The sequence below is a fragment of the Oncorhynchus tshawytscha genome, unplaced genomic scaffold (assembly GCF_018296145.1).
Source record: "Oncorhynchus tshawytscha isolate Ot180627B unplaced genomic scaffold, Otsh_v2.0 Un_scaffold_1_pilon_pilon, whole genome shotgun sequence".
NCBI classification, from domain to species: domain Eukaryota; kingdom Metazoa; phylum Chordata; class Actinopteri; order Salmoniformes; family Salmonidae; genus Oncorhynchus; species Oncorhynchus tshawytscha.
In genome coordinates, this window is record NW_024609676.1 from 272501 (window position 1) to 288561 (window position 16061).

General features: G+C 40.5%; 1 protein-coding gene across 1 annotated transcript in view; it reads left to right on the plus strand.

The window, feature by feature from the left end:
- Window positions 1-9611, plus strand: part of LOC112240137 (sodium/potassium-transporting ATPase subunit alpha-1-like) — a 14531-nt gene extending 4920 nt beyond the window's left edge. The window contains exons 7-21 of the mRNA XM_042316867.1: window positions 72-189; window positions 2228-2496; window positions 2646-3089; window positions 4589-4781; window positions 4896-5071; window positions 5165-5301; window positions 5458-5608; window positions 6354-6522; window positions 6619-6773; window positions 6956-7079; window positions 7432-7577; window positions 8451-8584; window positions 8765-8866; window positions 9179-9270; window positions 9479-9611. Coding sequence (XP_042172801.1) covers window positions 72-189; window positions 2228-2496; window positions 2646-3089; window positions 4589-4781; window positions 4896-5071; window positions 5165-5301; window positions 5458-5608; window positions 6354-6522; window positions 6619-6773; window positions 6956-7079; window positions 7432-7577; window positions 8451-8584; window positions 8765-8866; window positions 9179-9270; window positions 9479-9507 — 2439 coding nt within the window. The 3' untranslated portion in view covers window positions 9508-9611. The remainder of the gene's footprint in view (window positions 1-71; window positions 190-2227; window positions 2497-2645; window positions 3090-4588; window positions 4782-4895; window positions 5072-5164; window positions 5302-5457; window positions 5609-6353; window positions 6523-6618; window positions 6774-6955; window positions 7080-7431; window positions 7578-8450; window positions 8585-8764; window positions 8867-9178; window positions 9271-9478) is intronic.
- The last annotated feature ends 6450 nt before the right edge of the window (window positions 9612-16061 follow it).

Below are 16061 nucleotides of genomic sequence, written 5' to 3' on the forward strand. Positions count from 1 at the left end.
AAAACATTAAGTCACGTGTCAGACGCAATTAATTCGTTGTTGTATTGACACAATTATCTTTCCCCACTCAGGTGGACAACTCCTCTCTCACTGGTGAATCTGAGCCCCAAACTCGTAGTCCCGATTTTAGCAATGACAACCCCCTGGAAACCAGGAACATTGCCTTCTTCTCTACCAACTGTGTTGAGGGTAAGTACCTTCTGTAACTATCTACAATTATTGAATAGTTCAAATTACTTGTATATATTCGTTATTTTAAGAGGGGATTCAGACCGGAGTTAAAAGCGCGTGTATTGAACATTATTCATTTTTTATACACTGTGTATTTGTTTCTATTCTGTTTGTATTCTGCCATTGAATTTAAGCATGTGGGAAACGCCAGAAATGGAGGTGTGTCGGAGGTGTGTCTGACCTTGATTTAATACCCAAATAATTCCATCACCATTAATAAGGTCGAGCAAACATGCCGGTTATAAGTGGAAAAGCATCTACTTTATTTTTCCCGATATAAGTAACAGCATTCTCCATGCACTGTCATTTATAAATTGACAAGAGATAATTGATAAGAGCTAGGTAAATGAGTAATCCCCACAGTGAAGTATGAAATATGTGCCGTTATGCAGATTTTTTTATTGTATGGCCTTATAACTTGCAGGAATTAAATTTGGAGACACGCGCCAAATGGGATGACAAGGTAAAGAGTTGCGCCAAATGTAACCTTTGTGCCCTTTAGGATGTTTTAAACATATGCTCCAACGTTTCTTGTTTTTTTATTATATCGGTTGGTGACTGTACATAATAACCACGTATATTTAGTGTTCGTTCCCTTCTCTACATTCGTATCATTCCATCACATCGTTTGATTTAGCCTACCTTTCTCTCTTTCATCAATAAACGCTGTCACGTCTTTGTGCCTGTGGCTGAGGGTCAAGTAATAGAGTATACTATTTCATGAAGGCCCAATACAAATTGTAGTAAAAATAAATCGGGGGCTTTTTGGCCTGTTAAATCATTCTGGAGCTGTAACCGATACGCACAGCGCAACACTTTGCACAGTTCCATGGTCAGTGCGGGCAATTAGGGTATGTTTACTATATCATACTATTTTATACTATTCTCCATATTATAATTATAAAACTATTATAGGTTAGACTCATTTCAACGTTACCATTGATTAACTGAATGTGGCAACTTTCAAAATGAATGAAAACACCTTTATTTGTGCATAAAGGCTTTATTTTTCCATGAAGTAGGATTCATGTAAAATCAGTGTTTTAAAATGTACACATGGGTTCTGAAACAGCCTTGAAAACACATAGTTGTCTCTGTCGTTCTATATTCTCAACACATTCTCTACAATCAAATCTTGTGGCGATCAAATTCAAATATAAGGTACACAGGTATTTAAAGAGATTACTTTAGATAAATTAACAGAAAAACGAATTAAACAAAAACTCCCTGATTGAATTGGTAGGCCACCAAGTGGTGTGTTTTCTGAGGTTTAATTACATGTATTCACTGCTCGCAAGGAAACCTTGTTAAGCGCCTCCATAAAGTAAGTCTGAATACCAACTACTGAGATGTGGGTAGGAAAGGGAGGCATTTGAAAAGTGTTAAATTGTCTCTTTGTGATTCTAAACTAGGAATCATCAAATCATCCATTTTTGTTCTTGGGCAGATGGTCAGGGAGCCAGAACATAATTGGCTGCAAGAAGCCCAAACAGATATCGTTTTAGGCAAAAATGATATCATCGTTTCAAACCTTGCTTACATTTGTATATGATCACGTGTCTCTCTATTATGTGTGGGAATACTTGTGAACATATTTCCCAAATTAAAATCACCTGGAGCTGATTTCCTGGGGGTTTAAATTTTAGTTTTACGTCCAACAATGAAAATGCCCCCCCCCCCAAATATCTATATTTATTTATTATTTTTTTATATTATATATATTTATTATAAATATTTATTTATATATATATATTATGTTTTTTTATATATTATTTTAACAATTTTGTTTATATATATATATATATATATATATATATATATATATATATATATATATATATATATATATATATATATATATATATATATATATATATAAATTGCTCAGAAATCATGGGAAGGCTAAATTAAACCACCCGCGTTCCAAATTCGGCGCACGGGCCGCCAGTTGGAGAACCCTGTTCTAAACAATATACTCAATTTTTGACCCTTTCAGGAACTGCCAGAGGTATCGTCATCAACACTGGTGACCACACTATCATGGGTCGTATCGCCGCGTTGGCCATGAGTCTGGAAAGTGGGCAGACGCCTCTCGGAATTGAAATTGATCACTTCATTGAAATCATCACCGGTGTGTCCGTCTTCTTCGGTGTGACTTTCTTAATCCTCTCCGTCATTCTGGGCTATGGATGGCTGCCATCCATCATCTTCCTCATTGGAATCATCGTCGCTAATGTGCCAGAGGGTCTCCTGGCTACTGTAACTGTGAGTGCTGATGAAAAGTCATGTTTAACAAAAACTTAATTTAAAAAATGTATACAACATTTGACAAAATAGGTTTTTTGTTACAACAACAAAACATATTTTGTCTAATTTTCTATTATTTAACCCTCTGCTATGGATTTCCATCTTAGGTGTGTCTAACTCTGACTGCCAAGCGTATGGCCAAGAAGAACTGCCTGGTGAAGAATCTGGAAGCTGTGGAGACCTTGGGGTCCACCTCTACAATCTGCTCCGACAAGACTGGCACCCTGACCCAGAACAGAATGACTGTGGCTCACATGTGGTTCGACAACCAGATCCATGACGCTGACACCACAGAGAACCAGAGTGGTACCTCTTTCGACAAAAGCTCTGCCACCTGGGCTGCCCTGGCTAGAGTCGCTGGCCTGTGCAACCGAGCCGTCTTCCTGGCCGAACAGAACAACGTACCTATCCTCAAGAGAGATGTGAGCGGTGATGCCTCAGAGACTGCCCTGCTGAAGTGTATCGAGCTGTGCTGTGGGTCTGTCAAAGACATGAGAGAAAAGTACAGCAAAGTCGTTGAGATCCCCTTCAACTCCACCAACAAATACCAGGTAACCACAAGGTCAATCAAATTTAATCAAGCTTTATTTACACAGCACATTACAGACATGGAATGCAACACAATGTGCTTCACATGGAAAAAAAACTATGGAAGTAAAAACTGAAATATTTACTACATATTTACTACTGAGATCTAAAATATGGTGTGATGGACTTAAAATCATGGATGGCTTTTCTCAATCAGCTTGTAACTGCTACTGGGTATCTATATCCAGTCAGCTTGCTACTGCTACTGGGTATCTATATCCAGTCAGCTTGTAACTGCTACTGGGTATCTATATCCAGTCAGCTTGTAACTGCTACTGGGTATCTATATCCAGTCAGCTTGTAACTGCTACTGGGTATCTATATCCAGTCAGCTTGTAACTGCTACTGGGTATCTATATCCAGTCAGCTTGTAACTGCTACTGGGTATCTATATCCAGTCTATATCCAGTCAGCTTGTAACTGCTACTGGGTATCTATATCCAGTCAGCTTGTAACTGCTACTGGGTATCTATATGTAAGTCAGTATCTTGTAACTGCTACTGGGTATCTATATCCAGTCAGCTTGTAACTGCTACTGGGTATCTATATCCAGTCAGCTTGTAACTGCTACTGGGTATCTATATCCAGTCAGCTTGTAACTGCTACTATCTATATCCAGTCAGCTTGTAACTGCTACTGGGAATCTATATCCAGTCAGCTACTGGGTATGTAACTGCTACTGGGTATCTATATCCAGTCAGCTTGTAACTGCTACTGGGTATCTATATCCAATCAGCTTGTAACTGCTACTGGGTATCTATATCCAATCAGCTTGTAACTGCTACTGGGTATCTATATCCAGTCAGCTTGTAACTGCTACTGGGTATCTATATCCAGTCAGCTTGTAACTGCTACTGGGTATCTATATCCAGTCAGCTTGTAACTGCTACTGGGTATCTATATCCAATCAGCTTGTAACTGCTACTGGGTATCTATATCCAGTCAGCTTGTAACTGCTACTGGGTATCTATATCCAGTCAGCTTGTAACTGCTACTGGGAATCTATATCCAGTCAGCTTGTAACTGCTACTGGGAATCTATATCCAGTCAGCTTGTAACTGCTACTGGGTATCTACATCCAGTCAGCTTGTAACTGCTACTGGGTATCTACATCCAGTCAGCTTGTAACTGCTACTGGGTATCTACATCCAGTCAGCTTGTAACTGCTACTGGGTATCTACATCCAGTCAGCTTGTAACTGCTACTGGGTATCTACATCCAGTCAGCTTGTAACTGCTACTGGGTATCTACATCCAGTCAGCTTGTAACTGCTACTGGGTATCTATATCCAGTCAGCTTGTAACTGCTACTGGGTATCTACATCCAGTCAGCTTGTAACTGCTACTGGGTATCTACATCCAATAAGTAGCCATAACTTTACTTTACCAGGCTCACTGGTTCCCTTCTGAGTTATTTAAAATAAAGTCAACCCTCTTCATGGTGTCATCTCATCTTCCACTAGCTCTCCATTCATGAGGACAGCACGGCCGGCGAGTCCAATCATCTGCTGGTGATGAAGGGAGCCCCTGAGAGGATCCTGGACAGCTGCTCCACCATCTTGCTCCAAGGCAAAGAACATCCTCTGGATGACGAGATAAAGGAATCATTTCAGAAAGCCTACGAAGCGCTAGGAGGACTGGGAGAGAGAGTGCTGGGTAAGAGGGCACACCAATATGGAAACATATTCATTCAATGGTTTGGGAGCTAATGTACAGTCTTGAACATGCAGAATTTGTTCTAGGTTGTTTCTGCCTCTGCGTCCTTTCCAGGTTTCTGCCATTTCCAGCTCCCTGATGACCAGTTTCCAGAAGGCTTTGACTTTGACTGTGAAGATGTGAACTTTCCCACTGAGAATCTGTGCTTCGTTGGCCTCATGTCCATGATTGACCCTCCCCGTGCTGCTGTGCCTGACGCTGTGAGCAAGTGCAGGTGTGCTGGAATCAAGGTATGGCAATATCATAGTAAACTCAAGACTCTTCGGCCATCACGCATAGCAGCCACTGTGAACAGGCCACTCAACTTCCCGTCCTACCCTTAGGTTATCATGGTCACTGGGGATCATCCCATCACTGCGAAGGCCATTGCCAAGGGTGTGGGCATCATCTCTGAGGGCAACGAGACTGTTGAGGAAATTGCTGCTCGTCTGAAAATCCCCGTTTCTGAGGTCAACCCAAGGTATGTTGCAGTTTGTTAGGGAACATTTCAGTGTATGTCATCACACTGTCTACACTTAAAGAGGAGTGACAGAAACCTATATTTAGCCGTTTTGTGAAAAATACAAGCCAGTTATATTTAGCTTATATTTTAGCTTTCCGTCTTTGTGCCATGCAGAGATGCCAAGGCCTGTGTTGTCCACGGTGGAGAGCTGAAGGACATGACCCCCGAAGAGTTGGATGACATCCTGAAGCATCACACTGAGATTGTGTTTGCCAGAACTTCTCCTCAGCAGAAACTGATTATTGTGGAGGGTTGCCAGCGTCAGGTACTATTGAGTTAATTAATCCATGCTTATGAGTCAGTCAGGATCATTGCATCTTTCGTTGCTAAGATCTTTAACCTCTACAGGATTGGTGGGTTCCCCATGGGATGGTTGAGCTAACATAGGCTAACGAGATTAGCAAGAGGTTGTAAGTAACAAGAACATTTCCAAGGACATAGACATATCTGATATTGGCAGAAAGCTTACATTTTTGTTAATCTAACTACACTGTCCAATTTACAGTAGCTATTACAATGAAATAATACCATGCTATTGTTTGAGGATAGCGCACAGTTATGAACTTGAAAGTTATTATTAAACCATTATTAGGCACATTTGGGCAGTCATATACAGCATTTTAAACAAAAATACCATGGTTCATTTGATCAGTCTAAAACTTTGCACATACAATGCTGCCATCTAATGGCCAAAATCAAAATTGCGACTGGGCTAGAATAATACATTATGGCCTTTCTCTTGCATTTCAAAGATGGTGGTGCGAAAAAATACCAAAAATGCATGTTTTTTTCTTTGTATTATCTTTTACCAGATCGAATGTGTTATATTCTCCTGCATTCATTTCACATTTCCACAAACTTCAAAGTGTTTCCTTTCAAATTGTATCAAGAATATGCATATCCTTGCTTCCGGTCCTGAGCTACAGGCAGTTAGATTTGGGTATGTCATTTTAGGCAAAAATTGAAAAAAGGGTCCGATCCTACTAAACACCTCTCTTACTTATCCACAGGGGGCCATTGTGGCTGTGACAGGCGATGGTGTGAACGATTCCCCTGCTCTGAGGAAGGCTGACATCGGTGTTGCTATGGGTATCGCTGGATCTGACGTCTCCAAGCAGGCTGCAGACATGATCCTCCTGGATGACAACTTTGCCTCCATCGTGACTGGTGTTGAAGAGGGTATGAGGAGCTCTGCCGATGATTATCAATCTGCTGTGTCTTTCCATCCTTCTGTCATCACCCTGACTATCCCGTCCATCCTCTATTTCCCCCCAGGCCGTCTGATCTTTGACAACTTGAAGAAGTCCATCACCTACACCCTGTCCAGTAAAATTCCAGAGATGACCCCCTTCCTCTTCTTGCTCCTCGCCAACATTCCACTGGCCCTAGGGACCGTCACCATCCTCTGCATCGACCTGGGAACTGACATGGTGGGTCTTTCAGATGTGGATATTCCTCCTTGGTGAACAATCTGTCAATGTGTTCTGGTGCATCACCACAAACAATATCCGTGGTCATTTCAGAGGTTGTTCAGAAGATATTCTCACAAACATCGAAGTGACCAACGATATGTTTCTAATTCGGGTGATCTTTTCCCATTGTTACCTTCAAGATCCCCGCTATCTCCCTGGCCTATGAACAAGCTGAGAATGACATCATGAAGAGACAGCCACGGAACCCCAAAACAGACCGACTGGTGAACGAGAGACTCATTAGTGTGGCCTATGGTCAATTTGGTAAGGCTTCTGTTTTGCCTTTATGAGTTGTATGTTGACCAGTCTGTTTCATAGCACATTTACAATCTGATCAATGTGTCTTCAATGACAAAATACTTGGTCAAACTTTATTAGGATAGTCCATCTGTATTATCAACAAAACATCATACTATCAACAGACTAACAGTTGATTAGCAACTGCTTGTTAGGGTAAGGGTTAGGGTAAGGGTTAGGGTAAGGTAAAGTTATGGTTAGGACTAGGGTTAGTAGATAGTTAGTTGAAATGTTACTGATGTTAGTCCATCTGTGGATGCTCTACAGACTATCCAAATAAAGTGTTACCAAATGCTCTCCTCCTTTTTCCTCTTCACAGGAGTGATGCTGGCCGCAGCCGGCTTCTTCACATACTTTGTAATCATGGCTGAGAACGGGTTCTATCCCATGGATTTGCTAGGAATCCGTTTGGACTGGGAAAACCAGTATATCAACGACTTGGAGGACAGCTACGGCCAGCAGTGGGTGAGTACTGCTACTGAGTACTGCTATCTTACTAACGGATTCATAGAAATAGAATGAATAGAAAGGGCATCTCCATTCAAGTCAATGATGGCATAATGGATGGGCTGGCATCAGTTTACCAGTCAAATTGGCAGGTTTATAGCTCATAGCCTGTTCTATTACATTTATATGAAGGGATTAGCATTATCCTTGTTTTGAGTACCTTCTTGTGTGATGAGTTCTCCATTTGAACTTTTTCAGTCTCTCCCATTTTTTAGATTTTGTTCATTCCACTAAGTTTATTCCATCAGGAAATTCAAGGAAACTAAATAAATCAATAAATGTGATATAGTATTAAAAAAAGTTTGGAAGTCATGGCTGGGATTATGGATCAGGGTTGTTGCACAGCTTGCATTTCAGATAGTCAGTGGACGAACAGTCACTGCCAGAGAGACAGGTCTGTAGCCTCGGCCCTGCACCACACAACCCCCAACGTCCTCTCCATGCTTTGGGCTTCGTAGACAGCTTGCTACTATTCCTCCATTTGTGCACTTGTGGATTCCACTGCTGTCGCTTGCTCACATTCTCACCACACATTTAGTAACATTGTAATAAACACGTCCCCCCTTCTCCCCTCTGTTTCCCTATCTACCCACATCTCTCCCCCTCTTGCTCCCCCCCTCTCGCTCTCTCTCTCTCTCTCTCTCCCCCTCTCTCTCCCCCCCCCTCTCTCCCTCTCTGCCCCCCTCTTGCCCCCCCCTCCTCTCTCTCTCTCTCTCTCTCTCTCTCCCTCTCTCTCTCCCCCTCTTGCTCCCCCCCTCGCGCTCTCTCTCTCCCCCTCTATCTCTCTCTCTCTCCCCCCTCTCTCTCTCTCTCTCTCCCCTTATCCTTCAGACATATGAGAGCAGAAAGATAATTGAGTTCACCTGCCACACAGCGTACTTCGCCGCTGTTGTGATTGCACAGTGGGCCGTTTTGATCGTCTGTAAGACCAGGAAGAACTCCTTCTTTCAGCAGGGACTAATGAAGTAAGTACACACATCGATCTCCGTGGTCTGGGTCCTAAGACACACACATTCATACACACACACACACATTCATACACACACACACACGTTCATACAGCCCTGCGACTCACTTCAAAAATCAATATCCACCCTGTTGGTTTTAAATCCATCAAAATTAATTTGTTTTTCCTCCCACCTCAGGAACCGTGTTCTCATCTTCGGACTTTGTTCAGAATCCGCCCTGGCTCTCTTCCTGTCCTACTGCCCTGGAATGGACGTTGCCATCAGAATGTACCCACTCAAGTGAGCAATAGACCCTTCAGATTATATTATGCTCTTCTGTATACCAACTTGGAACAAAGGTCACCCTCTGTTTTAAAAGATGAGGTGGAAAATGGGTGGATATTATAAAGGGCGGAAACTACTGCGGTCTCACAGGATCAATACGCAGCTCCAGTGTAATGGAGTTTACTACCCAACCAAGGGAGAATACGCAGCTCCCAGATTTACGCTCAATTTATTTTATTTTTTATTTTCCTTCCCTCTTTCCACTTGTCTTTCATTCACTTTTACCTCAAATCTTTTTATTTTCTATTTCCTTGTCTTTTTCCTCAGGCCTTTCTGGTGGGTATGTGCCTTTCCCTACACCCTGCTCATCTTCATCTATGATGAGGTTAGAAAATACATCATGCGATGGAACACAGGAGGTAAGTGCTCAGGGTCTACAGACGACAACAAGTTTTTAAGTTAACGCCGACAATTGGCCGTCACTGTCAATTATTGTACAAGAACATGACAATGACATGTAAGATTGGGAGTGCGGTATTTTATCATTTGTCTCGTGGAGATTTGCAGTGTGGCAAGATGAAATCGAACTAATTTGTTTCTTCTCTCGGGAATTGTCTCTTCTTTCAGGTTGGGTGTACCAAGAGACATACTATTGAGACAAAGAGGCCATCCCAGAATCACTCAATGTCACTCTGCTGCAGTATTGCCTTATAATAAAATTGTTCATTTTTACAATGATATTAAACCCATTTGCCTTTGATAGACAATTCTCTGACCTTTCTTGATAGTCTGTTCCTGTTGCTCTTTAAGAGTCTCGGTTGCACTTTACTATTCATCTTTTTAAACACGAAAGAGGAGCATCGCACATCCAACACCAGATCACCCTAAAAAACGTTGGGTCCTGTAGCTTTATCCAACACGGATTGATCTGAAATGAGCAGCAAAGACAACAGGTCACAATGTCAACAGTAGCCTATCCCTGGGAAATGCGTTTAGGTCTACCTTTACTTGTAAATGAAGTCCATCCGTCTGTCCTTACATTAGAAAATGCTTCAATCAAATCGTTCTGTGTTTTGTTTGATGTAGGCCTATCCGAAAAACACGGTGGAAGTGTCTGGGTTCATCATTACTCCTAAATGCTTACTCTTTTTTCCTTAAGCATGTCTTTCTTCAAAATGTCACTGTTTTCCTTTAGGCTACCGAAACATGAGAATAACTGGTTATTAGCCTATACGAACTTGTAAAATGCAGTCAGTGTGTGTGAGAAACAAACTGTGAAAAAGAGTGTCACCATGTGGTGGTCTCTGATAAAGGTGCTGGTTTAGATTATAGGTACAACTGTCACAGCGTCCCGGTTAGAGGACGGAAATGACCGGTAGTTTCAATTTGTTCATGTCACATGCACAAGTACATTAAAATGCCTTTCCTTCAAGCTCTAACCTCAGCAATGCAGTAATCAATAACAATGTAATACTACAAATAAAAAGGTAGAACAAAAACACACAAGATATAAAAAGAAGAAAGAACACAAAGTAAGTAAGTGTACTATATACAGGGTCAGTTCCAGTACCATATGTGTAGGGATACTGGTTCAATAGAGACAAAGTAAGTAAGTGTACTATATACAGGGTCAGTTCCAGTACCATATGTGTAGGGATACTGGTTCAATAGAGACAAAGTAAGTAAGTGTACTATATACAGGGTCAGTTCCAGTACCATATGTGTAGGGATACTGGTTCAATAGAGACAAAGTAAGTAAGTGTACTATATACAGGGTCAGTTCCAGTACCATATGTGTAGGGATACTGGTTCAATAGAGACAAAGTAAGTAAGTGTACTATATACAGGGTCAGTTCCAGTACCATATGTGTAGGGATACTGGTTCAATAGAGACAAAGTAAGTAAGTGTACTATATACAGGGTCAGTTCCAGTACCATATGTGTAGGGATACTGGTTCAATAGAGACAAAGTAAGTAAGTGTACTATATACAGGGTCAGTTCCAGTACCATATGTGTAGGGATACTGGTTCAATAGAGACAAAGTAAGTAAGTGTACTATATACAGGGTCAGTTCCAGTACCATATGTGTAGGGATACTGGTTCAATAGAGACAAAGTAGAGACAAAGTAAGTGTACTATATACAGGGTCAGTTCCAGTACCATATGTGTAGGGATACTGGTTCAATAGAGACAAAGTAAGTAAGTGTACTATATACAGGGTCAGTTCCAGTACCATATGTGTAGGGATACTGGTTCAATAGAGACAAAGTAAGTAAGTGTACTATATACAGGGTCAGTTCCAGTACCATATGTGTAGGGATACTGGTTCAATAGAGACAAAGTAAGTAAGTGTACTATATACAGGGTCAGTTCCAGTACCATATGTGTAGGGATACTGGTTCAATAGAGACAAAGTAAGTAAGTGTACTATATACAGGGTCAGTTCCAGTACCATATGTGTAGGGATACTGGTTCAATAGAGACAAAGTAAGTAAGTGTACTATATACAGGGTCAGTTCCAGTACCATATGTGTAGGGATACTGGTTCAATAGAGACAAAGTAAGTAAGTGTACTATATACAGGGTCAGTTCCAGTACCATATGTGTAGGGATACTGGTTCAATAGAGACAAAGTAAGTAAGTGTACTATATACAGGGTCAGTTCCAGTACCATATGTGTAGGGATACTGGTTCAATAGAGACAAAGTAAGTAAGTGTACTATATACAGGGTCAGTTCCAGTACCATATGTGTAGGGATACTGGTTCAATAGAGACAAAGTAAGTAAGTGTACTATATACAGGGTCAGTTCCAGTACCATATGTGTAGGGATACTGGTTCAATAGAGACAAAGTAAGTAAGTGTACTATATACAGGGTCAGTTCCAGTACCATATGTGTAGGGATACTGGTTCAATAGAGACAAAGTAAGTAAGTGTACTATATACAGGGTCAGTTCCAGTACCATATGTGTAGGGATACTGGTTCAATAGAGACAAAGTAAGTAAGTGTACTATATACAGGGTCAGTTCCAGTACCATATGTGTAGGGATACTGGTTCAATAGAGACAAAGTAAGTAAGTGTACTATATACAGGGTCAGTTCCAGTACCATATGTGTAGGGATACTGGTTCAATAGAGACAAAGTAAGTAAGTGTACTATATACAGGGTCAGTTCCAGTACCATATGTGTAGGGATACTGGTTCAATAGAGACAAAGTAAGTAAGTGTACTATATACAGGGTCAGTTCCAGTACCATATGTGTAGGGATACTGGTTCAATAGAGACAAAGTAAGTAAGTGTACTATATACAGGGTCAGTTCCAGTACCATATGTGTAGGGATACTGGTTCAATAGAGACAAAGTAAGTAAGTGTACTATATACAGTTCCAGTACCATATGTGTAGGGATACTGGTTCAATAGAGACAAAGTAAGTAAGTGTACTATATACAGGGTCAGTTCCAGTACCATATGTGTAGGGATACTGGTTCAATAGAGACAAAGTAAGTAAGTGTACTATATACAGGGTCAGTTCCAGTACCATATGTGTAGGGATACTGGTTCAATAGAGACAAAGTAAGTAAGTGTACTATATACAGGGTCAGTTCCAGTACCATATGTGTAGGGATACTGGTTCAATAGAGACAAAGTAAGTAAGTGTACTATATACAGGGTCAGTTCCAGTACCATATGTGTAGGGATACTGGTTCAATAGAGACAAAGTAAGTAAGTGTACTATATACAGGGTCAGTTCCAGTACCATATGTGTAGGGATACTGGTTCAATAGAGACAAAGTAAGTAAGTGTACTATATACAGGGTCAGTTCCAGTACCATATGTGTAGGGATACTGGTTCAATAGAGACAAAGTAAGTAAGTGTACTATATACAGGGTCAGTTCCAGTACCATATGTGTAGGGATACTGGTTCAATAGAGACAAAGTAAGTAAGTGTACTATATACAGGGTCAGTTCCAGTACCATATGTGTAGGGATACTGGTTCAATAGAGACAAAGTAAGTAAGTGTACTATATACAGGGTCAGTTCCAGTACCATATGTGTAGGGATACTGGTTCAATAGAGACAAAGTAAGTAAGTGTACTATATACAGGGTCAGTTCCAGTACCATATGTGTAGGGATACTGGTTCAATAGAGACAAAGTAAGTAAGTGTACTATATACAGGGTCAGTTCCAGTACCATATGTGTAGGGATACTGGTTCAATAGAGACAAAGTAAGTAAGTGTACTATATACAGGGTCAGTTCCAGTACCATATGTGTAGGGATACTGGTTCAATAGAGACAAAGTAAGTAAGTGTACTATATACAGGGTCAGTTCCAGTACCATATGTGTAGGGATACTGGTTCAATAGAGACAAAGTAAGTAAGTGTACTATATACAGGGTCAGTTCCAGTACCATATGTGTAGGGATACTGGTTCAATAGAGACAAAGTAAGTAAGTGTACTATATACAGGGTCAGTTCCAGTACCATATGTGTAGGGATACTGGTTCAATAGAGACAAAGTAAGTAAGTGTACTATATACAGGGTCAGTTCCAGTACCATATGTGTAGGGATACTGGTTCAATAGAGACAAAGTAAGTAAGTGTACTATATACAGGGTCAGTTCCAGTACCATATGTGTAGGGATACTGGTTCAATAGAGACAAAGTAAGTAAGTGTACTATATACAGGGTCAGTTCCAGTACCATATGTGTAGGGATACTGGTTCAATAGAGACAAAGTAAGTAAGTGTACTATATACAGGGTCAGTTCCAGTACCATATGTGTAGGGATACTGGTTCAATAGAGACAAAGTAAGTAAGTGTACTATATACAGGGTCAGTTCCAGTACCATATGTGTAGGGATACTGGTTCAATAGAGACAAAGTAAGTAAGTGTACTATATACAGGGTCAGTTCCAGTACCATATGTGTAGGGATACTGGTTCAATAGAGACAAAGTAAGTAAGTGTACTATATACAGGGTCAGTTCCAGTACCATATGTGTAGGGATACTGGTTCAATAGAGACAAAGTAAGTAAGTGTACTATATACAGGGTCAGTTCCAGTACCATATGTGTAGGGATACTGGTTCAATAGAGACAAAGTAAGTAAGTGTACTATATACAGGGTCAGTTCCAGTACCATATGTGTAGGGATACTGGTTCAATAGAGACAAAGTAAGTAAGTGTACTATATACAGGGTCAGTTCCAGTACCATATGTGTAGGGATACTGGTTCAATAGAGACAAAGTAAGTAAGTGTACTATATACAGGGTCAGTTCCAGTACCATATGTGTAGGGATACTGGTTCAATAGAGACAAAGTAAGTAAGTGTACTATATACAGGGTCAGTTCCAGTACCATATGTGTAGGGATACTGGTTCAATAGAGACAAAGTAAGTAAGTGTACTATATACAGGGTCAGTTCCAGTACCATATGTGTAGGGATACTGGTTCAATAGAGACAAAGTAAGTAAGTGTACTATATACAGGGTCAGTTCCAGTACCATATGTGTAGGGATACTGGTTCAATAGAGACAAAGTAAGTAAGTGTACTATATACAGGGTCAGTTCCAGTACCATATGTGTAGGGATACTGGTTCAATAGAGACAAAGTAAGTAAGTGTACTATATACAGGGTCAGTTCCAGTACCATATGTGTAGGGATACTGGTTCAATAGAGACAAAGTAAGTAAGTGTACTATATACAGGGTCAGTTCCAGTACCATATGTGTAGGGATACTGGTTCAATAGAGACAAAGTAAGTAAGTGTACTATATACAGGGTCAGTTCCAGTACCATATGTGTAGGGATACTGGTTCAATAGAGACAAAGTAAGTAAGTGTACTATATACAGGGTCAGTTCCAGTACCATATGTGTAGGGATACTGGTTCAATAGAGACAAAGTAAGTAAGTGTACTATATACAGGGTCAGTTCCAGTACCATATGTGTAGGGATACTGGTTCAATAGAGACAAAGTAAGTAAGTGTACTATATACAGGGTCAGTTCCAGTACCATATGTGTAGGGATACTGGTTCAATAGAGACAAAGTAAGTAAGTGTACTATATACAGGGTCAGTTCCAGTACCATATGTGTAGGGATACTGGTTCAATAGAGACAAAGTAAGTAAGTGTACTATATACAGGGTCAGTTCCAGTACCATATGTGTAGGGATACTGGTTCAATAGAGACAAAGTAAGTAAGTGTACTATATACAGGGTCAGTTCCAGTACCATATGTGTAGGGATACTGGTTCAATAGAGACAAAGTAAGTAAGTGTACTATATACAGGGTCAGTTCCAGTACCATATGTGTAGGGATACTGGTTCAATAGAGACAAAGTAAGTAAGTGTACTATATACAGGGTCAGTTCCAGTACCATATGTGTAGGGATACTGGTTCAATAGAGACAAAGTAAGTAAGTGTACTATATACAGGGTCAGTTCCAGTACCATATGTGTAGGGATACTGGTTCAATAGAGACAAAGTAAGTAAGTGTACTATATACAGGGTCAGTTCCAGTACCATATGTGTAGGGATACTGGTTCAATAGAGACAAAGTAAGTAAGTGTACTATATACAGGGTCAGTTCCAGTACCATATGTGTAGGGATACTGGTTCAATAGAGACAAAGTAAGTAAGTGTACTATATACAGGGTCAGTTCCAGTACCATATGTGTAGGGATACTGGTTCAATAGAGACAAAGTAAGTAAGTGTACTATATACAGGGTCAGTTCCAGTACCATATGTGTAGGGATACTGGTTCAATAGAGACAAAGTAAGTAAGTGTACTATATACAGGGTCAGTTCCAGTACCATATGTGTAGGGATACTGGTTCAATAGAGACAAAGTAAGTAAGTGTACTATATACAGGGTCAGTTCCAGTACCATATGTGTAGGGATACTGGTTCAATAGAGACAAAGTAAGTAAGTGTACTATATACAGGGTCAGTTCCAGTACCATATGTGTAGGGATACTGGTTCAATAGAGACAAAGTAAGTAAGTGTACTGGTATATACAGGGTCAGTTCCAGTACCATATGTGTAGGGATACTGGTTCAATAGAGACAAAGTAAGTAAGTGTACTATATACAGGGTCAGTTCCAGTACCATATGTGTAGGGATACTGGTTCAATAGAGACAAAGTAAGTAAGTGTACTATATACAGGGTCAGTTCCAGTACCATATGTGTAGGGAT